Source organism: Takifugu flavidus, chromosome 8 (assembly GCF_003711565.1).
Source record: "Takifugu flavidus isolate HTHZ2018 chromosome 8, ASM371156v2, whole genome shotgun sequence".
Lineage (NCBI taxonomy): Eukaryota > Metazoa > Chordata > Actinopteri > Tetraodontiformes > Tetraodontidae > Takifugu > Takifugu flavidus.
The window spans coordinates 3,783,094-3,806,166 of NC_079527.1; the positions used below are offsets into that span (position 1 = coordinate 3,783,094).

General features: G+C 38.7%; 1 protein-coding gene across 6 annotated transcripts in view; it reads left to right on the plus strand.

The window, feature by feature from the left end:
* Window positions 1-20,390, plus strand: part of LOC130530416 (vitamin D3 receptor A) — a 39,250-nt gene extending 18,860 nt beyond the window's left edge. For 5 of the 6 annotated variants that reach the window (XM_057041576.1, XM_057041575.1, XM_057041581.1 and 2 more), the window contains 8 exons: window positions 5,193-5,340; window positions 5,585-5,715; window positions 11,037-11,221; window positions 11,801-11,900; window positions 12,010-12,187; window positions 13,087-13,238; window positions 13,554-13,670; window positions 14,224-20,390. In XM_057041576.1, the coding sequence (XP_056897556.1) occupies window positions 5,193-5,340; window positions 5,585-5,715; window positions 11,037-11,221; window positions 11,801-11,900; window positions 12,010-12,187; window positions 13,087-13,238; window positions 13,554-13,670; window positions 14,224-14,477 (1,265 nt within the window). In that variant the 3' untranslated portion in view covers window positions 14,478-20,390. Of the gene's footprint in view, window positions 1-5,006; window positions 5,064-5,192; window positions 5,341-5,584; window positions 5,716-11,036; window positions 11,222-11,800; window positions 11,901-12,009; window positions 12,188-13,086; window positions 13,239-13,553; window positions 13,671-14,223 lie in introns of those variants that run through there. The other variant, XM_057041578.1, reaches the window with a different exon arrangement.
* The last annotated feature ends 2,683 nt before the right edge of the window (window positions 20,391-23,073 follow it).

Consider the following 23,073-nt stretch of genomic DNA (forward strand, 5'->3'; position numbering starts at 1 on the left):
CATCTCTGCAACAGGAAACTCCTGCAGAGTGGGTGTGCGCTTAAATGAAAAGCTTTAAGAATGTGCAAAGTGTGGTTCTGCTCATATGCACAAACATACATGCATATAAAGGTTGTTTAGCACCTGTGTATTTTGGGGGTGAATCATTTATCTTATCGTTCAAGTTAATCTACTTTGACCTATTTTTAGTGAACATGCAGTAGCTTGACATTTCTTGTTTTTAAGTCTTTGTTGTGATTTCTGTTGTGTGTTTGTGCTTTGTAAGAAGGCATATGAGCTGAAAAAGTCAATAGAACAAAGTCTGCCAACATTATCATTCATAAATTGTAATATATATATATATAGAGAGAGAGAGAGAGAGGGGGGGAGGGAGAGAGAGGGAGGGAGAGAGAGACTACAGTGTGTGGGTGTTACAGGAGGAAATATTGGTGGAAAATACTTTGAACTACTTGGCTTGACATTCAAATAATGTACAGACCACCTGAAACACTAGGGAGATTAAGAGGCTTATGTGCTTCCCTTCAATGTTTTATTTAGTTCAGGTTGAATGTGGCACACAATTGTTGTCTTAAAGTACTCATTCATCTTTTGATAACATCAATAGTTCCATTTCTAAGTTTAGTTAAAAATACAACAAACTGTTGTGTGAAAATTTAAATGCATTCTCTGTGCTGGAAAACGTATTTTTAAAAAAAGAAAACTTCAGTGTTTACAATCTCGAAGCCATAAGACATTGCTTGACTTTCTTGGGGATTTCCACATAGCTTGAACACGTGGGATGATTTTTGCCGGTAGGTTTTAAACACATTTGTCAGATTTTACAAAAAACAGATTGTCATTAATAGTAAAAATGCGATCATCGTGTAGTAACAAAATGCTCAGTCACGGTGATAATATTCAGTCTGACTCAATAATTTAAACGTCCTCTGTATGACCCATTTAACTTACATAAATACACCCACAAAATATCTAAATTAATGGGAACTTATGCTTGTCTGTAGTTTATATCATATTTTGAGAGAGCACATTGCTTTATTTAGTGTAGATTTCTTTCTTTCCTTGTTCACAGTTAGGTGGTCCTGTTGCTTTAGCGGTTCATGGACTGTAAAAGTCTTGCAAACTGTGACATCAGATTTATGATAGGAGAGAAGCATGAAGACAAACTGAGCTCAGCACTTTGACTAGACTCCAAGGGGTACAAAATGGGGGAGTGAAGGGAAAACAGAAAATCACAAGTAAGATATGTTTTATCTAAGGCCGAGCAGCAGGGGGACCAGATGTTCCACTTTGCACAGCATATTTTATATGTTCTGAAGTACTAATGTTTACTGTGTTGGATGAAATTAATAAAATGTGAAACCCAAAACAGAAAACATTTAAGCCAGTGGTATCCTTAAAGGCTGTATCAGTGCTTACATGCACTTAAGTGATATCTTTCCTCACAAACTGTTGGCAGCTTGTCTCATGAAAGGACAGTGAGAAACTTTTGTCTACTACTGTTCATGTAAGCACACACAGTTGTGAACCTACTCACTCCCAAAAAGACAATAAAGTGTTCCAACCAATCAGAGAGCAGGATTAGGACTCTGACATCACATTGCTGTAAAAACTTTAATGTTAAAACTGTAGCCTTGGTTGTGATTGAAAAAAATATTGATATAAGTTGAACAAATTAAATTAAATCTGATCACTTTTTTATTTACAGTATTGTTTGATTAATATTATAGATACTTTAGTTTCCTTAAATGTTTCGACCCTATTTACATGGTAAACTTACAGTAGTATTATTGGAAATTCTTGTTGAATACTAGTACTGCTTTAAAATGTGCCCTTTATTTTTACCTCATAATGTTGCTACTAATAGGTGGGAGTAGTACCACCTACTTAAGGATACTACTGGCTTAAAAGCTTTCTGAATACCCAACGTACAGGCACATCTTGGACATCACATTTTCAATAACAGATATGACTGACTACATTAATTGAACTACACAAATTACCATAGTACATTTATTTCTGCTCTGCACTTTATTGGTATTTACATTCTGTCCGTTTAATGGCTGTTAATTGTGTGCATAATTGTGTGCAAATGGAATGAATTTACTAAATTAGGACTCAGTGTTTATGATGTGAGAGGTTTTAGAAATTTTAATGACAAAGGTCCACGCTTGTGACTGCAATAGAGAAAAATAGAATCAAAACAAGCAGAATTTCACTGTCTGATTATCCTCTCTAAATGTTTAAAGATTAGTTACAACGATTGAGCAAGGAGCACACATGAATAAATCTTGTAATAACAATTTTAACTTTATAGTTTATTCAGAATTATTGTGTCCATACCTTACTATTCTTGTACCCTGTGCTCGTGTGTTATTTGTCTTGCTGCCATTGCTGCCAGTTCTACAAACGACGGTAATCTGTTGACAAAATTCCTCTGAGTCACAAAAAAATGTGTTTAAATGGAAGGAAATTGGGGTGATTGAAAAAAAATTATTAAGTGACAAAACTGATGACCACTAGAGGCCTTAATGTTTGCCATATGTCCCTGTTTTACTGAAGAGAAGGAGGTTTTAATTGTAAAGCACAATTCTTAAATTGAAAGATAATTTTTCTTCTCAAAGATTTCTCTTACTCAAAAGTTTCTTCTCTTACACAGAAATTCAAAATATTCTTTGCACAAATTTTCCTTGGACTGATAATACATAGCCAAAATCACATACTTTCGATGATAATAGGTCTATAGGAAAGCCATTTAAAATGAAATTTATACATTATTTACTCAAGTATTGTCCACCGACATGTCTTGTCTTTGACCACTGTTGTGTACATTTAGTGGAAATGATTTTTCCAATAAAAATTTAATGCAGATAAAAATTCTCAAAAAGACAATTGTGTGAAAAATGTTTGTGTTAAATAACTGTATATGCATAGATTCAACATAAATGCTACTGTGCTTTTCTATCTTATTTAATTATGTGGTTGAAATAAACAAAAAAATAAACAGTTAGACATTTATGTTGGTAAATAAGCACACAGCTTTTGTTTACACTCAGACGATATATTTAAAGTTAAGTAACTAATATATAAAATCATTTAGAAATAACAGTGTTGCCAGACCCACTCATTAAAATTTATAGTGCCATGTTTTTGCCCTCTGTGTCTTTTTACATTATTTATCTGCTGCATTATAAAATAGATGTTTTCCTGCCTAATGGTTTGTGCATTGTTTTTCTGTGCTTGTCCATCCTGCCAACATGGTCCTGACACATCACATTACATGGTTATAGATGAGAAATCTTGTTTTGCTTTCATGTTAAACACATTCTATGTACAAGCTGTGTTTTGTTATTTTTGGGGTATTCTGTGCAGTTAGTTGCTCCAGACGAATGCCCATATGTGTATGTAACTTCCTGTAAATGGGTGTAGCATCAGTTAGCCAAAATGTAACGACAGCTAAAGGAGTTTAGCTATGTTTGTCTCCATCCTTTGCTTCTCTCACCATTCCGCCACCTTCCTCTTGAATTATTTCTGTCCTACCCTTCCTTGCTTCTTTATGCCAATTCCCCCCATCACTTTGTCCTCATTTGACATTATTGAGGCCTACTTCTACGCTCAACCCCCCACAGGCTAGATTCTGCATCCACGTTTGCCCTGCTGCATTTATTGCTGATAGCCCCTCCTCTTTGTCCTCATTTTCCTGTCTTCCCCTCAATTGACCCCTCATTCATGCAAGATTTCTTTCTGGCGGGGCTTGTCCCGCAGCGCTGATGTCTTTAGTTTAACAAAAACATCATAAGCCAAATATGTCTATGGAATTAGACCTTTCTGACTTTTAAAAAGGAAAAATCTGGATTTCATTCAAAACATAATTTTTTGTTATTGACAATGTAAGTAATGTGAAAAATCAGCCATTTGTTCCTCTCAATGTTTTTGGGGGGAGTCTTACTGTTGTTAACTCTGTCTTTTTCTTTACATATAAATTGTTTGCATTACCTACAGTTGAGTTTTTTTTTTCAATTTCTATACATTAGACTATTATTGTCTGAATGTTTTGCAGTGGGATGGTTATATGGCCTTATTTTTAAAAGAGTTTGTAAAGTTGAAAATATTTACCTATTCAACTAAATAAGTTAATTAACTAATTGCCAATTGATTATAATTGTTTTGAGCATTTTCATTCATAAAAGACCCCAACCATTTAGAAATGTTTGAAGTTCCTTCCGGCTGTCCAAACAAACTACATAGATGGAGGGAAATGATCTTGGAGCAGCATTATTATCATGGTGGGAAATTTAAATGGTTCAGAGTAATTAAAACCTGATCCAGAGTGCTTGGGGCATCAGTCTAACCCTAAAACAATGGCCCTAAGAACACAAGCAGGACAACATGAGCTCTGTAAACTCTGGTGTGACTCAACTGGAGCATTGACTTAAACCCAATTGAATATCTTTAAAGGGACCTGACTATGGCTTTCCACCGATGGTCCCATCCAACAGTCCCTGTTCCATGTCAGGTACTTAGATCGGCCCTGACAAACGTTAGGGTGGGGCTTGAGGTTTGAGGTCTTTCTGTCTCTGGTTGTCTGTCTGTGGTATAAACCTATACAGATATACCGGTTTATGTGCTCAGAATTACAAGAGATTATTTTTGCAATGTCTTTCCTGTTGTACATCTCAGAGCCCAGCCGGGTGTTGTGGATATTAGAAGAATATGAGGACTGTAGAATATTAGTTTGGCTGTATTAAATGCATCAGTCATTTCTTAGCCTTGGGTGATTGGTCCTGTTTCCACCATTAATGCAATATTTAATTAACACTGCAATTTAACAAATTATACTGTATTGTTTCATATGTGTGTTTTCAAGCACACACACATATAACTAAATTATTCAGGCTGCACCTACAACGAGGAGAGGGTGGTTGTCATTTGCCTTCACTAAATATGCTAATAGTCCGACACCTGTCTGTATAAGATGAGGCAGTTGCACCCTGAATTGTTTGCTGAAGCGATAACCAAACTTGTACTCTGAGCAGGAGCTTCTGTCCTTTTTCTCTTTGTTTGAGGTTAAGATTTTTATTTTATTTTAAAGATGTCTTTATTCGGGATTGTTTTGTCGTATCTGATCATCTGAATGAATCAGACTCTCATCTCCTTTCCCCCTCTTTTTCCTCGGTCTTTCCTTGTCTGTACAGTGATGGAGCCCATGACGGTGACAACGTCAGTGGTCGGACCTCAGGAGTTCGACCGAAATGCCCCTCGGATTTGCGGAGTGTGCGGTGACAAGGCAACTGGCTTTCACTTCAATGCAATGACATGTGAGGGCTGCAAAGGGTTTTTCAGGTAGGTCTTATTTGATTGGTGTTTTCTTCTACATACAGAAATGATGAGGTGTAACCTCTCATGCCATCTGTTTAAAATAATACTTTATCTCTTTATCTGCAAGTAATCTTACTCGAGACTTCAGTTGTTGAAGTATTAAGAAGCATTAAATTAGTCCTTTCAACTCCTGCGAGGAAATTTGTGAACAACTAAAGAGAAGGGTTTCCCAAAGCATGATTTACTCATTTTGAATTTGTTCCAACAGGCGCAGCATGAAGCGTAAAGCCTCTTTCACTTGTCCATTTAATGGAAGCTGCACTATCACAAAAGACAACCGACGCCACTGCCAGGCCTGCCGTCTCAAGCGCTGCATTGACATTGGCATGATGAAAGAGTGTGAGTTAAATTTTTGACAAAAGAAATAGAGCTTTAAATTGGCTATTTGTTTTTAGTATTTTAACCGAGAGGAGCAATATCTCCTAAAATCAACAATAGGGAAAATTTTGCCTCGGCTCTTGTGGAGATAAAACTGATCATGGAAGCACGGCGAGTTTCTTTAAGCTTCATTTTAAGTGTGTTCAATGTTTTACAAACATGTAAATGTCTCATCTACTGATGGAGTTTTTCTTTATTTATTTATTTTACATAGAAATGTGACTAAAACAGACTTTGATTGGGAATTATACAATAACTCATGTAGATGAGTAGACATGTAGTTTTGCCTTTTTCAGTGAAACACTGTGAAATTGTGTATAATTAGAAAGCAAAAGCAGTTGTAGTAATATTTTTAGTAAGCATTACTCAAGGGATCAATAATACATCATCATCACCAGAAAAGATCCACAGACTAATCATCAAATGCTACAAACATTTGATATCATCATTACACTTAATTGCTATAACAAAGGAGAATACTTGCTCTTGCAATTCCTGTGCATACATTTAATATTTCTTATAACTATATAATTAACTGACTGCAAAAAGCTGTGAGTTTAAACAACCTGTTAATTGTTGGCAACTTTACAATTATATTTGAAACAGGATTACATCTCTTAATGTCGTTAGCACACAAAGCACCTGGAGACTCCATTTATCATTGTGTTAGCGCTTTTATAGTATTTAATCAGTGAAAAAAGACCCAATCAGATCAGATCTGGTGTAGGCAGACTGCTATCTGCCATATAAACAGACAGGAATTGAATTTAATTGAATTGTTAAACGTATGCTTATGTTAGACAGTAACAAAAAAACCCAAAAAACAGTCCTTTATTCTAACAGATGGGATTGTCATCATCTGGTTTTCATATTCATGATCTATGTAATAATATATCATCAATAATTAAATTTGACTTTTTTATGAAAAGGTCAACTGGCAGTGTTAACTCTGTTGCTTATGCATACACAGTTAGTAGATCCATTTGTATTCAGCATGTCAACAAGTGATTACATTCACATGTCTTAGGTGTTATAAAATTTCACTACATACAAGAGTATTAATATATATGAAAGCATTATGTATTCAAATTTTAAATAATTGTCAGATCATTCAAAAACAAAACACTATTTATTTCAACCTTCATTATTTATCAAGTTGTCATCTACCCTTAGAAAAATGCAGAAACTGAATTTGACAGTCCCAGTCAATGTAATCAGCTGGTTGTCAACTCCATAAATAGTACTTTCAGCTGAAATTGCATAGCCTTTTAATCAATCAATCAATCAATCAATCAATCAATCAATCAATCAATCAATCAATCAATCAATCAATCAACCAATCAATCAATCAATCAACCCACCCACCAACCAACCAACCATCCAGAATCTCAGGGCCTGACCCCCAATAAGCAACAGTGGTAAGGACAGAAGCAGGACAGGGCTCATATAGGGGGACCCTCATGTTGATGGCCAGGTGGGCAGAGAAGGGGGAGAAAGTGGGGGGGAGGTAGAGAACAGAATGGATTTACATCATACAAATACATTAATTGCAACAACCTGTCAGTATAAGAGTTGAGTGGGTGAGCGGGGTCAGAGGCTGTTAGGTCAGTGCACAGCCATGAATTCGATGATTCCTTTGACCGTGTGCATTCAGCAGTTGATTATATTCAATTGCTGTGTTGCTATTGTCAAAGGTGTGAATGATTTTACTGTGAACCGTGTAACAACACTGGCAGGTAAGGGACTTACAAGTTGGGGAAGAGACTTTCCCAAGTTTTTTGAAGAAATTGGCAAGCAGTTTCATCTTTGAACTGACAAATACAGTAAATTCTTGAAGGTCTTGGAGCTTAAGCCAGTTTAGAATCCATGGCCGTACGAACGAGATTGCAGTGTGTGATTTGTGTTGTGTGTTTCTAGCAACGTTAGCTTGGCTGCAGAGAGATCTGTTCAGCTTTAGTACTTCATGTTAGTACTTCCTCGCGAATATTCTTGTTCATTCTTGTTCTGCTTTGTTACAAGAGTTGTTTTATTTTAACAGAAGGATGGGGGAAATGATTGCAAATTTAAAAACAAAAATATTTTGCTGAAGTGGTGCGAGTCATAGGTGCAGAAGATAAAGCAAAGCCCAAAAGTTGAAACATTTTAGCAGTGTTTTTTTTAAAGAAGAAACCATTAGATATCTGTTTTTGTCCTACATGTCTTCCTGCCTACATACACCGCTGTGATCCATTGATAAGCCATTCTTTGTCTCAGGATGTGGGTGCCCAGATGCTGTCCTGATTTTACCTCCTTAACATCACAAGCTCCGGGCAATAGTGGAAAAACACAGACCTGCACCAAATTCAACTCAACATATATCACACCAAACACGAGCGTGAACAGCCTCTGTTGTGTGGGCTGTTTGGTTAATAAGTAGCCTGCTGTGCACCTCCTGCCTCTAAAACAGGAAAACTGCCCTGTCTTTGTCAGTGTCTTTGGCACCATTCTTGTTTACCATACCCTCACTGTTTGCCTTTCTTCCGATCTTTCATCCTCTTGCTTTGCAGGGCACCAACACACCCTGTCCAAATAGTCACTCTGTTTTGGTTAAGACATGGCACTTTTGGTAAAGTGCCATGCACCTTCCCAGAACTATGGGTGGGCAAAATGTTCTTTTGAAGGTCTGCTTTTGTGTGTGTGTGTCCTCTTACCTTAATGAGCCAATACATGGCTCAGAACCTGTATAATGTTTCAGTCATTTCCTAACCACAGAAGAGCTGCTTTGACTCCCTCTGCCAAATGTGGCCAAACTGTGCCTATTCATGTCAGAGCTCAGTTTGGCCTACTTGGATGCCATTGCCACAAAGAGTGGTTAAGTACCTCTTCTGGCTTGGGACGGGAAAGACATTGAGGTGCAGCCAAAACCTAATTATTGATGGTGACTCAGAAGAGATGAAAGCCAAAGGCTATAAATCCTTTAGTGAAGGAGTCAGACTTCTTAATTTGCCTTTTTAAGCCAACGTAACCAGGCAGTTGTTGCTGTTTACACCAAAAATGCATTTCTTTATCCCTTTCAGTGATTGCAATTGGAACTGCAATCCTTGAAAATCCACTTCAAATATAGTTGCTGTTTACAGGTTAAAGAAAAGTAGTCAGTATTTAGCACAAACAAATTATTTAGCAGCATCTATATTTGTCAATCTTTTAATTTAAGTATCAGTAACTATCTGACACTAATCTTTTATTGATTTCACTCCTTTCAACAGGACCTCCAGGAGTAATTTTGGAGGTTGTGAAATGATGGTATTATGGATTGACAGCTGATTAATGGAAAGAAACGTTTTCCACACTCTTTTAAGGAATAAAACAACATACTTATTGAAAGCTGACACTTCATTAAACTGTATCACTTGTGATCAGGTTATCATTGAGTTATCACCTCAATAAACAGATACAAACACACACACAAACACGCAATTCAGAAAATAAAAGCTCATGAGAGAAAAAAACAAAACTGTGGCACTTCAGTTTGACTTTAATGTTAAAATGCTTGGCATATAATAGTTTTATGTGAAAGCATATCCCATTTAGTTAAAAAACATTGAGAAGCACAAAATATATGTCTTTAGACTGCTGGAACTAAGATGAGTACTTTACTGGTCTTTAGAATGGAAAGATTTTATACCATCCCGGTAACTGGTGATGTCATGAATCAGCTGAGTGTTAAATGGCAGCACATCCTGGCTGTCAGAGATAAAAGTTTGCTGTGTGTATTGGAACTAATGGCTCTGGGCCAGACACAGTTTAAGTCTGATTGTCTGTACAGTTGAATGCTTCAGGGGTCACTATGGCGGTCAGGAAGTTATGGCCCAAGGCATTCAGAGGCGTGTACAACATCTTAACAGGATACATTCACACAGAGCCACGTTTCATACATAAACGATGCAAAATCCAACTTCCAAATACTTACTTGTTATTGTCACTGACCTTAAATAGGGGTTTAGTATTTCAGGAACATTTTCAATAAGAATTGCCATTAAATGTTTTCTAACTGACATAACATAACTGACTAAACATATTTTTACTCTGAAAATGATGACAATTCTTGAACTATACTGTCAATAAAGTATTGCGTATTAATTAATATTAATATGTTAAGGTAAAATGCAACATTTGACCTCCTTTTTTCCCCAACTGCAGCTTTTGGGTAAACTGTTTAACTCTTGTGAATAGAATTACCTTGATGACAAAAGACACACTTTATTATGTCTCCTTTATATTGTGAATGTAGTTGTAAACTAGCCAACTCTAACTGCAGTTTTCTGTCATGATATTTAGTTTTGATTATTATATGAGGTATAGCACATTAAAAAACCACTAAAAAAACCACAATCCTTTAAAAAAAAAAACAGTACTAGCATCCATTTCCATTCCTGTTAACCAGAAAACCTCTTTCCATTACACTGTCTCTAAAATGAACTTTCTCTAAACATCAAACAAAACAAAGATGATTAACTAAACAAAATACATAAGATGGTTCACAGATGGCTGCATGCTGCATGCCAAATTCTGTTTTCCACCTGATAACCAGGACAAGTCATCCGCTTGTGTTCAGGCAGCAGTCGTAACCTTTTTGTCGCATCATGTGACTCATTGTGGTCGTACCCATAAAAAAAGCTAAAAACTGCCGTTCAAGCACACTACTGTAAGGAGCTTGAATTCTTTAGTAACAACTTATAAATCACCATGTACAAAAATGTATTTTCTTCATTGAGGTCATTACTAGATGACAGTACTTGGATAGACAGAATGTATAGAATATTTTAAATGCACGTTTATCATTACCCCATATCTGCAGTGTGTCTCGAGTTTCCGGTGTACGGTGGGGTCTCATCTGATAACAGCCTTCTGTCGGCTTAAAAAATCTGAGACACAAATTACAAACATACACAACTACGGGAAGCATTTCCAAAGCAGCGTCTTGTTTCAGCAATATTCCTCTGTGTTCCATCTGTCACTGCTCTCGTTGCCGTTGTTTCTCCTGCTTTGTGAGTAAGGCAAAAGGCACTTAAACATTGACCGTCAGCTGCATAAGCACTACACTGGGGGAATATATGGTTCCTACAACATGGGGTAGAAATAGTTTGAACTTCTATAGCAGCTCCCCGTTCTGCCTTAGCTGCTGCCTTTCCTAAATATTATGTTCAGCATTGAATGCAGGAAGATTTTCATTGGTAAAACAAAAGAAAGAATTCTATTGTATTGAAGTTATTTATTTGACCTTCTTTTGTTTTCACTTGCAGTTATTCTGACTGATGAAGAGGTTCAGAGGAAAAAGGAGATGATACTGAAGAGAAAAGAGGAGGAGGCAGCCAGGGAGGCAACAAAGCCTCGTCTGAATGAGGAGCAGGCCCGAATTATCTCCTCTTTGGTGGAAGCTCACCACAAGACCTACGATACCTCCTATTCTGACTTCTCCCGCTTCAGGGTTAGTTCAGAACTAAATAGTTTTCTTTTACCAAAACCACACTGGCTGGGACATGGACAAAATCATGTTTTTCTCTACCACAAATATGGGTGGAGCTAGACATGATGTCATGTCGCTGATGGGAGGGCCTTCTGGAGCATGACATCAGGTCAGCCAACATTTTCCAGTGGAAGTAAATTAATGTGTGTAGTGCTCCTTATAGTTGAATAGAGTTGCACTTTGGAACTCTATCTTAATTTAAAATGTCAATGTAAGTAAAACTCTTTTTCAAAGGACAAAGCAACATGTATGTTTTAATACGGAAGATTGCAGCGCTATAGTTGATGCACATTTTGATTAAAAAAAGGTTTTTTTATGGTGTGGGGGGGATAATCAACTGAAAATTATATATTATTCCAAGTTTAAAGAATATTTTAAAGTAAAAGAAAATGTCCAACTAGTGGTAAGTCGGTTTTTTCAAAGAGGCTCATTTATTTGCAAATGTGATCCCTGGGCTCCATGTGGTTTCCATGTAAAGCCCAGCAGTGCGCCAAGCTGTGCATTGCAGTGACAAGATATTATTTCTGTGTGGATCTGCAGCCTCCAGTTCGTGAACGGCCGGTAACACGCAGTGCCAGCAGAGCCGCCTCGCTTCACTCCCTGTCTGATGCTTCCTCTGACTCATTAAACCACTCGCCTGGTAAGATGTTGTTGTTCACTTTCAAGGCTAAGATCGTCACGAAGAGACCCACCTTGCACATTCGTTGGAGTCTGAGTCTGCACATTCACCTAATCTTTTCTTTAAACAGAGTCAATGGACACCAAGTTGAATCTCAGCAACTTGTTGATGATGTATCAAGATGGTGTAAGCAGTCCGGATTCCAGTGAGGAGGAAACAAAGCTTTCCATGTTGCCTCACCTGGCTGATCTGGTATCATACAGCATCCAAAAAGTCATCGGCTTTGCCAAGATGATTCCTGGATTCAGGTACCCCCCTATTGCATCTTAAATGAATGCAGCTCACTGCATTATCTAATGCAGTTTTTTAACAGTAGCACAGTGACTGTGGGAAATATTGGTATTTTAGTGTCGCACAAAAGAGCTTTGAAAAACTAAAAGTAGTCCCAAAATTCATATGAATTCTCTATCATGTTTTTCATGTGCATGTTCTTGTATATCTAATAAGTAATTGAAGGCCTGATCAGGCCTGATCATCTTTGATGGCAATATTCCCTTCCAAGATCACATGAATGAAATTTCTTAAAGTATTTTTAATTTACAAATATTCAAAGTAAACGACTAATCAGGAGGCTGTCTACTGAGTCACTGAATTGAAAGTTAATGGACATGCGATCAGTTTCAAGAAATGACAGCAGCAAATGTTAGTTTGAAATTGGGACAATAGAGAGAAGAGATGATTTTTTTCTTTTAAGATTTACAAGTCCACTAGAATCAAAAAACAGCGGTGTCAGTCTTTATGAGCAGGAGTATGAGCACCAAGCATTATGATATGTAGTGTAGTTAAAAATAGGCCTCTATTTTTAGGGCCTTGTGACAGCTATGGGGAATTTCTGTACACAGGCCATTAGGGAGACAGATTCACATCAAATGTCTAGAACATACTTTATGCACTAATTCCTATCCCAAAATTTAATCTAAATCCACCTTATAGATTGGTCACTTCAGCGAATTAAAGAAATATTGTTTCAGCATGAAAATGAATGAAGATTGGAGCTCCTACATCTAAAATAAGAGTTGAGAATGTTTAAAAGTCCTTATTTAGGCCATTGTGAGTCCTTCCACCTGTGTTCATATAATACTGTTCAAAAGTAAAATCGTCTGGGTGGAGTTATAAAAACCTGCATTTGCATATTTGTATGTTGCAGGGATCTGACGGCAGAGGACCAGATAGCTCTACTCAAGTCGAGTGCTATTGAAATTATCATGCTGCGCTCAAATCAGTCATTCAGTCTGGAGGACATGTCCTGGAGCTGCGGTGGCCCTGACTTTAAATACTGCATCACTGATGTTACAAAGGGTCCGTTGCTCATCAGTCATAACACCTGAATTCAGAATTTTATAAATGTTCAGATCTGAGACAACAATCACTGAGCAAACACACACACACAGTGAAATGTCTGTGAATTACCACCCAAGATGCCTTTTTACACACACCTGCTGCATTTTACTGTGAGGTTTTTTGACAAGTCTGGTTCCTCCACACATGCCAAGCTGGATGTCATGTAACATTATAAATGCACACAAACAAATTAATCCCACTGTTGCACGTACAATGAATGTTTCCCTGCACCGGAGATGATGAGAGCGCTGACTCTTGTGTTGTCCACTTCAGCGGGCCACACTCTGGAGCTGTTAGAACCTCTAGTGAAGTTCCAGGTCGGGCTAAAGAAACTCAACCTGCACGAAGAGGAACATGTGCTGCTCATGGCCATTTGCCTGCTCTCCCCAGGTATTGTCTGTGTTCCTGTTCTTTTCTGTATGCTGTAGCAGTACGTTTCCAGCTGAGTATGACGGTTAGCAGCCTAACCAAGGTAGTTTTCTCTGTCAACTGGACTGGGTTTCTTCTCTTGAAGACATTTCGCCTTTTATCCAGAAGGCTTCTTCAGTTCTGAAATCGCTGGGGAGAGAGCTTGAAAATATATAGCCCCTGTGGACCATCTGCATGCTAATGATAGACGGTTAGCAGCCTGAGCAAACGGTTTGGGCTTCCTGCCCTTAATGTATTAGCATGTTTTTGCAGCTTTCAGTAATGCTTTTAAAGCTTTTGCTTCGGAACAAAAGCAGGATGTTTACCAAATTAAAATATAAATTTGCATTGGTCATCTAGGAAGTGGTGAAGGGCTGACTGGATGTGTTGCCTTCAGGGGGGACTAATGCGTTGTACAGTCAACTATTAACCTGTTTGTCATCATTTCGCAGCTCTTTGACTGACCTTCTCATTTCTTTACCTCCCCTTCTCACTCTTCCCTGCTCCTCCCCTTGGACACCAACCCCCATCTCAGATCGTCCGGGCGTCCAAGACCACAGACATGTCGAAAAGCTTCAAGACCATCTTTCAGAGATCCTGCAGGCCTACATCCGGGTGAACCACCCCGGAGGACGCCTCCTCTATGCCAAGATGATCCAAAAGCTCGCTGACCTGCGCAGCCTGAATGAAGAGCACTCCAAGCAATATCGCTCTCTGTCCTTCCAGCCTGAGCATAGCATGCAGCTCACCCCACTGGTGCTCGAGGTGTTTGGCAGTGAGGTGTCATAGCAAAGCAAGTGTGGCATGCTCTTCCACGAACGTGCCCTCAACACACAACAACCCCCCCTAACCCCAACAAAGCTACATAATCAGAGAAGATGACTTTCAGAATCAGAGAAGATGTAACTTTCACATCTTCATCTGCCCATCCAGCCCCCCACACTTGGGACCTCAACTCAGATGTCTCTAGATTTTTTTGATTTATAGGCAGTCAATGTGCTGTAAAGTTCTACGGCACTAAAAATAAGATTTCCCAAACTGCATTGAAGAGTTTGACATCACTCATAATAACTCTCAAACACTTGAGATACAGTCGGGAACCCCCTTTCATACAGTCCAAAAGCTATTTTTTTACAGTCTTTGTTTTTAACAATTCTCCTCAGCAGATTGTTTACATCAGATTGTTTTAATCCTAGATGAGCTTAAATACACACATTATGATCCTATTTACCTGCTGCCACATATGAGGTGTATATGCGCCACCTATGGTTCGAGATGTCAAATTAGTTGATTTGTTGTTTCTCTGACAGGATACCCAGATGTTTAAGAACTACCACCACAGACCGCCACACACAACTGTAATGCAGTGTAATGGAAGAGGGGTGAAATATCAGGACTGGTTCACCATAAGTAGGAAGAGGAGGGTGGGTAGATGGAGATGCTACAGGGGTTTCACAAAGAATGTATGTATAATCTTTTATAAATATAAAACATAAGCTGATATATAAAGATACATATATACATAATATACAGTCTATTTAAGAGTGACATATGGTTTCTTTCATGGGAGTGACCATTATTTGGTATATAATGCAGAGGATTTGAAGGCACTTCTTGAGGTGTGTGTATAAAGGCAAATGTACACGTGCACACTTGCACACAGAGGTGAAAGTGTGTGAGGAGTCTTTCTATTTTTGTGATGTGTGTACAGTATATGAGAATATTGATGGACCACAAGGGGGTAGGTGCACGGGCCCTGGCAGGGGCTATTAGCATTGGATTTTTTTTTTTGACCTGTGAAGTTTGACTGACAAATATCTCAAATTTTGCGGATAGTGAATATCCCCAAAACAACATTGTTTTGTATCTGGTTAGATTGCTGCTAAAGACAGTCAGAACTACACAGTTGGACCGGCTGTTGCCTCAGGGAAACGTTTGATGATATTGTGTACTTAGTGTTAATGGTGTTTGTGGCGTTATCTTACAATCATAAGACAGAAATTGTCTTTCGAGGCTCTAGGCATCACTGTGATTCCAAATCATACTAAATAACAGTGGAAGTAAGCTAAATATGATTACATAAAGAGAAATATTAACAAGCTTATCATTCCTAATCTCTTTAAATGGTGTTTCTTATGATTGTGACGATTGGGAGGTCATTAGTAAAGTTGGCATACTCAATAATGATTAAGCATTAACGAATTTTTATTAGCCTTACGTTTTGGGGATTGACTTTGGTTTGTTTGTTTTGTTTTTTCCAGGGCTAAGCGACTATTCTGCTTATGGGGGAAAAATCTTGAGCAGTAATACAACTAATATATCGTCTTTAACAGGGGTTTCAGATATGCGGGAGAAATATTTTTTACACTCATCTACTTTTGTATTATTTCAACAGCTAGGTTTACAATATGACTTTCAACATTTTGACGTCACTACATATCACATTTTCTGTCATCAATGCATGCGCACCCCTGATACAGGCCTCGGCCGCCCCCTTGTGGACATACTTTGTAAATACCACTTTCTGGGTGTAAATAGGTTAACGTAAATGCAGGCAAAATAATAAGAGAACTCTAACGTTGAAAGCAAACGGCTCAATATAATACAGCTCCATATGCAAATAGGAAGATTATTTTGTTGTATTCAGGGTGGACAGAGATGACACTCCTGGTCAGAATACTAACGTGTTTGAGGTTGCACCAACGCAAGTCATTTTGACTTCTGAGCACCAAATTTAAATGTCACACAAAACATAATTTCTTTCTTTTTTTTCTGCAGACCCAAAATACACAGTTGTAATCAAACATCTGGATTGTTCTATTTGGCCATGCAGAGATGTGTTATTACTAAAAAGTTCCTGTGGAGCTTCCCGCTGCTCATATTCACAGACATCAGCATATTTCATTCTCCAGGCAACCTCCAGGAAGTGTCCTCTCTATCCATTCCAAGCTTATGGATGTACATCTTTTTCTGTTTTAGCTCTCTTTAAAAAAGTTGAATATGCTATTCACAGTATTACTGTTGGTCTTCTAATTTCAATGAAACGTAAGCTTTTGTTCCCCCCCTTTTCTTTCTTTTTCAAAGTTGATTGATGCATGTCAGAATCATGCTGTATAGTTGACATTTGGGAGACATTTAACAGAATCTCTGCGCAGCCATTGATTCGGCTTTGCTCTGCTCTGTGGACAGTCAAAGAACATCGGAGCAAATCCGCTTTCTAACGGAAACCTGTCACACTTTGGGATGTAACCTGAGAGGAAGGAGCGCCAAGAGGCAAAATCTGTACATTATCATCGGAAAAACCAGAACCCAGTTTGGTACCTTTTACGAAATCAAGTGATCATGACCTAACACTGCCACAAACACAGGATTTAACATCAAGAACATGGATGTGCCTCCTTGTTCATCTGCCAGCATTCTAACCGCCTCTTCTGCTACAGCAACATTTACTGCAGGACTACTCTTCATAGCTTTAACTCAGTAGCCAGCCAGGCTTTGCTTTTTGGAAAAACTGTGACGCAAAAGGCTGATGGGAGTCAGGTATCAAGTTGAACCGCTGCGATGGAACTGGATGGTTCTTTAGATCCGTGTGATCCAAAGAACATCTGACTGGACACTGTGCTGAAACAGCAATGAGGATCCGAGGAGGAAAATAAGAACAAAAAAAACAAATGTAGTGAGATGATATACAGGTGAAGTGACTGAGATGTTGCCTCCTCTCACAACTATGTTTCACATTGCAGCTCTTCAAAAAAAAAAACACCTTTATTTTTAGAAAATTCATCATTTTTCAGAATATTGAACAAAAACCTATCAAAGTGGACTTATTTACATCCAGCATCAAAGCGATTGAAAGGAATGCCGGACAGGTCACGTGGAGAGACTCTGCTTAATTCCAAGGTTCTGAGTGTAAAACTTGTGTGTTTTGACATTGCTAGGCCGCTGTTGTGCAGGTCAGGTACAGCTAAGCGTGACGACCTTATACAAGAGGGCAACAGCACTCAAAAGAACCCAAACGATGCAGCAGAACCTCTCCTCCTCTCAACCTAGCGTCCCTTCAACCCAGGTCAGCAGCTCCACCTCAGTAGCCTTACAGACAGAAACCTCACTCAGCTGGAAACATTGAACAAATACCTCAGTGATATACAGGATGACTTTTTCACAACAGCCTTTAAGGGAACCAAACACAACATCACACACACGCACTCGCAACGATCACGTCCAAACCATCTCCTCAGCAACCTTTGCAGTGTTTAAACTTTAGTATTATTTTCCAACTAAGAGCAAGTCGTATTAAAGCAAGCGTTGTCCATTAGAATTCTTTTTGGCAGTAGAGCAGCTCATACATGAGTGGATCCCGGCGTGTCGACACATCTGTCAGCTTTACTCACTCGTTCCTGCCTCATTCTGGATTTTGCTCTTTGTTGTCTCAACAAACATGACGCATCGCTGAGCTTTGGCGCTGCGTTTAACATACTACCTCTTTCTTCCGCACATATATATTATATATATTTTTTTGCATTTATGCTAAAGCATCCATTCTAAGTTTAACACTAATTTAGTTTTTGGCATGTGTGTGTACAGTTTGTAACATTTCAAATGCTGGATAAGTTTTTGTTCGTACCTCAACTCTCTAGATAAGCCTACAGTAAACGGAGACCTCGCATCATCTCACAAATGTTGAACCTCCAATCAGCAGAACCAGATATATTCACATTGCAGCCATGTCCCCAATCTCTCCCTCGTGAGATGCAAATGAATGCAGCTTTATTCTTGTAGTTGGTACGGTGTGTTGGTTAGGTTAGCTTCAGTGTGCAGCTCGGTTACTGATTTTAGGAATTTGCGACGCACAATTTCTAACGCTAAAGCACAACCTAACTAACCTTTTATTACCCATGTAAGGAAAACTCCCGAAAGCAGTCATAGAAGAAGATACCAACAAAACAGTGGATACGATGAAAAAGTGGCCTTTTTTTTGCAGTCTTTCCATCGTCGACAACTTTTTGCCTTCTGTCCCTGGTTAACACTGCGCTAACGGAATGCTATGGACAACGCTAACAGCAGCCAATCCGAAGAAGGCATTGTCGAGTTAAAATATAACCGTCTGCAAATCTTTATAAGATGAAAGATGAGCACGGTTCATGTTAAATTTAAAGCAGACTACCCACCTGGGAACAGAATATCAGTTATGATCAACCAATTGAAACTAAGCGTGAAATTCTTGCATGTGAGGATAATTGTGTGGCCGCTCTGAACTTTACTGAGGGAAACACACTATTCATTGGGTTTGAGTGAAGGCTGCTGGCTTGTCAATCATGTGGGATACTACTCTATTTTGGTTTTGTCCGCCGTCTCGCTTCCCTCAAACATTTGTGGCACTGCAGTGTTGTTATCGCTCTTTTAAAACTCCTAAACATGCACTCGTTCTGCTGCTGTTATTCAGGTTTTAGGCCTTTGTAATCGTGCATCGTTTTAATGCGCATGTGCGAGCACCCGCAAGTACCAGACACAGAAATGCTCAATAATTTTGATCAAATTCTGAATGGAGCTATGAAAAAACAGGATCACTAAATAGCAGGATTAGTATTTCAAAACATTGAATTTTGGTTGCTGATCCATGTTGTAGGGATACAGCCAGGTAGAACCGTTTTCTGCTGTCCTAATCGAAGCACGTTTCAGCTTCTCTGCTACCTCTTACAGTGTACGCTTGCTCATACACTCATTTCTAAGGCCGAACACAGACAAACACGCATAAAAATGCCGACTCGTGTGCACTACTTTTTCTCACACCAGCAGTTATTTGCCAATGACGCACTCATCTTTCTAAAAAAAATATCTGCCACGACATCAAAAATGTTTCATTTTCATCTCCTTTTAGTTTTTTGGGGATTTTTTGCTTTAGATTTTTCAATGGTGAGTAGCCAGGTTGTCAGAAAAATATATTTAATTTAGAGAACACATAATGTTTTGTGTCTTTAAAACCAGGAGAGAAAAAAAATGCACATATTGCTCAGCTCAGTTGTACCTTGGTGTGCCTAAAACCCACAGCCTTATTTTGGGACAATATCAGGTTTTAAAGCAGAATACAGGATGATCCATTTTGTATCGCTGCTGTTTCAGTGGGTGTTTTGTTCCTTGCTTCATATCCACACATTTATTAATCATTTCTCTGCTGTTTTCTTTTTCTGTTTCATTTTTTTTTGTGCTTAGCTGATGCTTCAGCACATCAAGCTCAACTGGCTTAAAAAAACATACAGTACAATTTATCAGGATTGTGAGACTAATAGAACTTGTTTGACTTTACTAAATTTAGAAGGTCCAGCATCACCAACTGTTTTTTCATTAATTCCTGTAAAAAAAAATAATACAAAACTGAAGACCTGAGATATTTATTTTGTGCAGTAAAACTCTCACAGGCCTTCCAGATTCTAGAAGGGACTTGTCTTATCAGCATACATACAGTTGTCATAGCATCACCATCAGCAAATAAGAGTATTTAAAAGATAGCAGAAGTAACCTTTGACAACAATGTCCCACCTTGTGAAAAATCACAACCTTTTCTCTCTGTATCTTTTCTCTCCTTGCTCCCTTTTGTCTTGGATGTTGATTCATTGTCCTTTGATTACATCTGTTGTATGTAGTAAAACATATTGTTAAATTGGGCAAAATTACAAATAAAGAAAGCTGTATATAAAGATGCAACCATGCCTCCCGCGCTGCTGCTTTATTTTCAGAACACAAGCTCAGTTCTGATTTTGTTTAAGATTGATCTCATTCAGGTCATTTAGGAGTAGGATTCGTGAATGATTTTTTTTAATTATAAGATAAGACAAGATTGTTTTGAAAAAGTGAAATACTGAGACGTATTCCATGATTAAACGATTTAGTTTATGGTTTTGGCCGGTAGAGGGCGCCATGTACTCAATGAATACTTGATGCAGGTATACAATGGTGATTCTTTTTTATAATAATTACTGCAAACGTGTTTAAGTTAATAAACGCGCTACACACTACACAAATTTGCAAACATGCAGCAGGTCTCTCCCATTATTTCGTCCACCTTTTGCACCTTAGTTATTTTGTTTTTGATGTAGAAAAGTTTCTAAATGGTAAATGAATGTCACGATATAATCTAACAAAAACCTAAAACTGGGTATAAAATAATTCATGATCCAGGATATATGTTTGAAAAATGCTGCTCTTTGGCTCTAGGCAACTCTGACACGTACAGAATTTTACAAGAAACCCCACCCTGCCTGTCCCTCGGGCGAAGAATGCAACGCCTCACAGTCTTCCACTGTACAAACCTGCTGCAGTGGCTCTGGCCTGCACGTGATGACACTCATCCCAATAACATTAACACAAAGTTCTTGCATGTGACTCTGCAGGAGATGCCTCACATGCACGTATGTGTGACAAAAAGTGGACCCAAAGACAACAGAAAACAAACAAACTATGTTTTCTCCTATTTGACTTATTGCTTGTAAAACTGTCCATGCAAAAAAAACAACAACAACATTTTGCTGTTAGCTCATTGTTAGTGACACCACAGCACGTCAAGGTTGAGTGACTCTGTTGTCAGGCTGGAAATAAACATCAACACTAGAGTCGCCTTCATGGTGGTTTTCATTATAACTTGTACTTTATGTCCTTTGGCGCAGGCTTCTCGTCATGAATGACACAGTGTGCCTGGGCGTCTTGTTGCATTCCTGTATAGTTACTAAATTCAGCAGTGTTGGGAAACGGCCACAGTGTAGACGATGGTGATGTCCGTGGGTGTCGTAACAGTAAAACAAATCAAAACTTGAGGAAAGGGGATGAGCATTTTGTAGTTCCGTAAATTGCAGCAGTGCCTTGCAGTTCCTTCTTCCAGTTTCGGGGTAAATCTAGAATCCAGTCGACCACATTCATAAAGAACTTTTTAGGGACAGTAATGCAGCAACAGAGTACGGTTCCTAGATTCTGCCATCTGTGGATGGCCTCATCAGTGAAGCAGGGAGAGTGTCTGAAGTTTGTCGGACTGTGTCATCACCAGCCTAATAAAGCGCTCTTGGCAGGAAGGGTTACGGTCACAGCTCTGCAGGATTAGAGAGATGAGGTGTTTCTCTCTTTTATGTTATATGTGAACAGTCAAGCTTGGGTCATGTTTGGCTGTTATGATCTGATCAGTCACCACCGAGTTTCAGAATTTGTCAGAGGATTGATTTGAATTCAGATTTAGACCGTAGAATTCTTTGCTTTTGCATCAAAGAAAAAAGCTGATTGATTTGGGGCACTTTCATTGAGTTGCTGCTACATGTGAAGCACACAGGATGCATAAATGTAGGTTTACTTCTCTTGATACTTCTCGATACTTTTAATGTCTTGGTGGTGCTTGGGGGGAGGTGAAAACAAGGAGGGTGTGGTGTCTAAAATGAGGATCACAGCGAGGGAGAGCGGAGATGAACGAGGTTGTGGTAACACTGCTGACGCACATGTGAAACACTGTGGAGAGGGAGAGAAAGGAATCTCTGGCAGGAATCGCCAAACCTCCAGACGAGGTCAGAAAGCCACTGGCGACATGTTGAACTCTCTCTCTCTCTCTGTCTTACATTCTTTATCCTTGTCTCTCGCCCATAACATGGTAATAACAATATAAAAGGAACAATCACAGATGGAGTTGGGTTCATGGAGACTAACAGAAGAGCAAACTAACCAATGAACCCTAAACTCTCCCCCATAACAAAAAAAATACATTTTTGTCCTCGTTTTTTAAGACTTTCTCTGTTATAGTAACGTGCTAGCTTAAGAACCATTGGAAATTATTTTTTATTAGCGGTGAAATCATGTTGTTGATGAAATTTTCTAGCAGTGTTCATGTCAGAGCGCCGGATAAAAGACAGATTTTACCATCCCTGGAGTGACCAGACGTGATCAGGGGTCATCACCGTCTTCAGACAAGTCTGGAGTCGCGAGGAGATGTGACCGTGACCACATTTCACTTTACCCCTTCACTTATTCTCTCAGGGGAAAAAAAAGAAAATCAGAGACCTCTACTTACAAAATGCACCTCCCTGATTTCTCCCTGACAACAAATCATTTAATCAGGGCCGTGCGGGGTGAGACCTGTTCCAGTGGTCATCAAGTCATGACTTCATTACAGGACACACAATATTCATGCATACACTCACATTTAGGCATAATACGGGTCTTCAACCTGCAGCAACAACCTTTGAGCTGTGGGCGGAAACCCCCCAAAGCACAGGGAGAACATATAAACTCCATATAATTAAATGTAAGTAAAATCATTCATGCTTAAATGTACTTTTGCTTGTTCTTTACCTGTTGGAAGCATATCCGGATCACTTTCATTGAACTGCTAGCTTATAGGGTTAGAAGAGCTGTT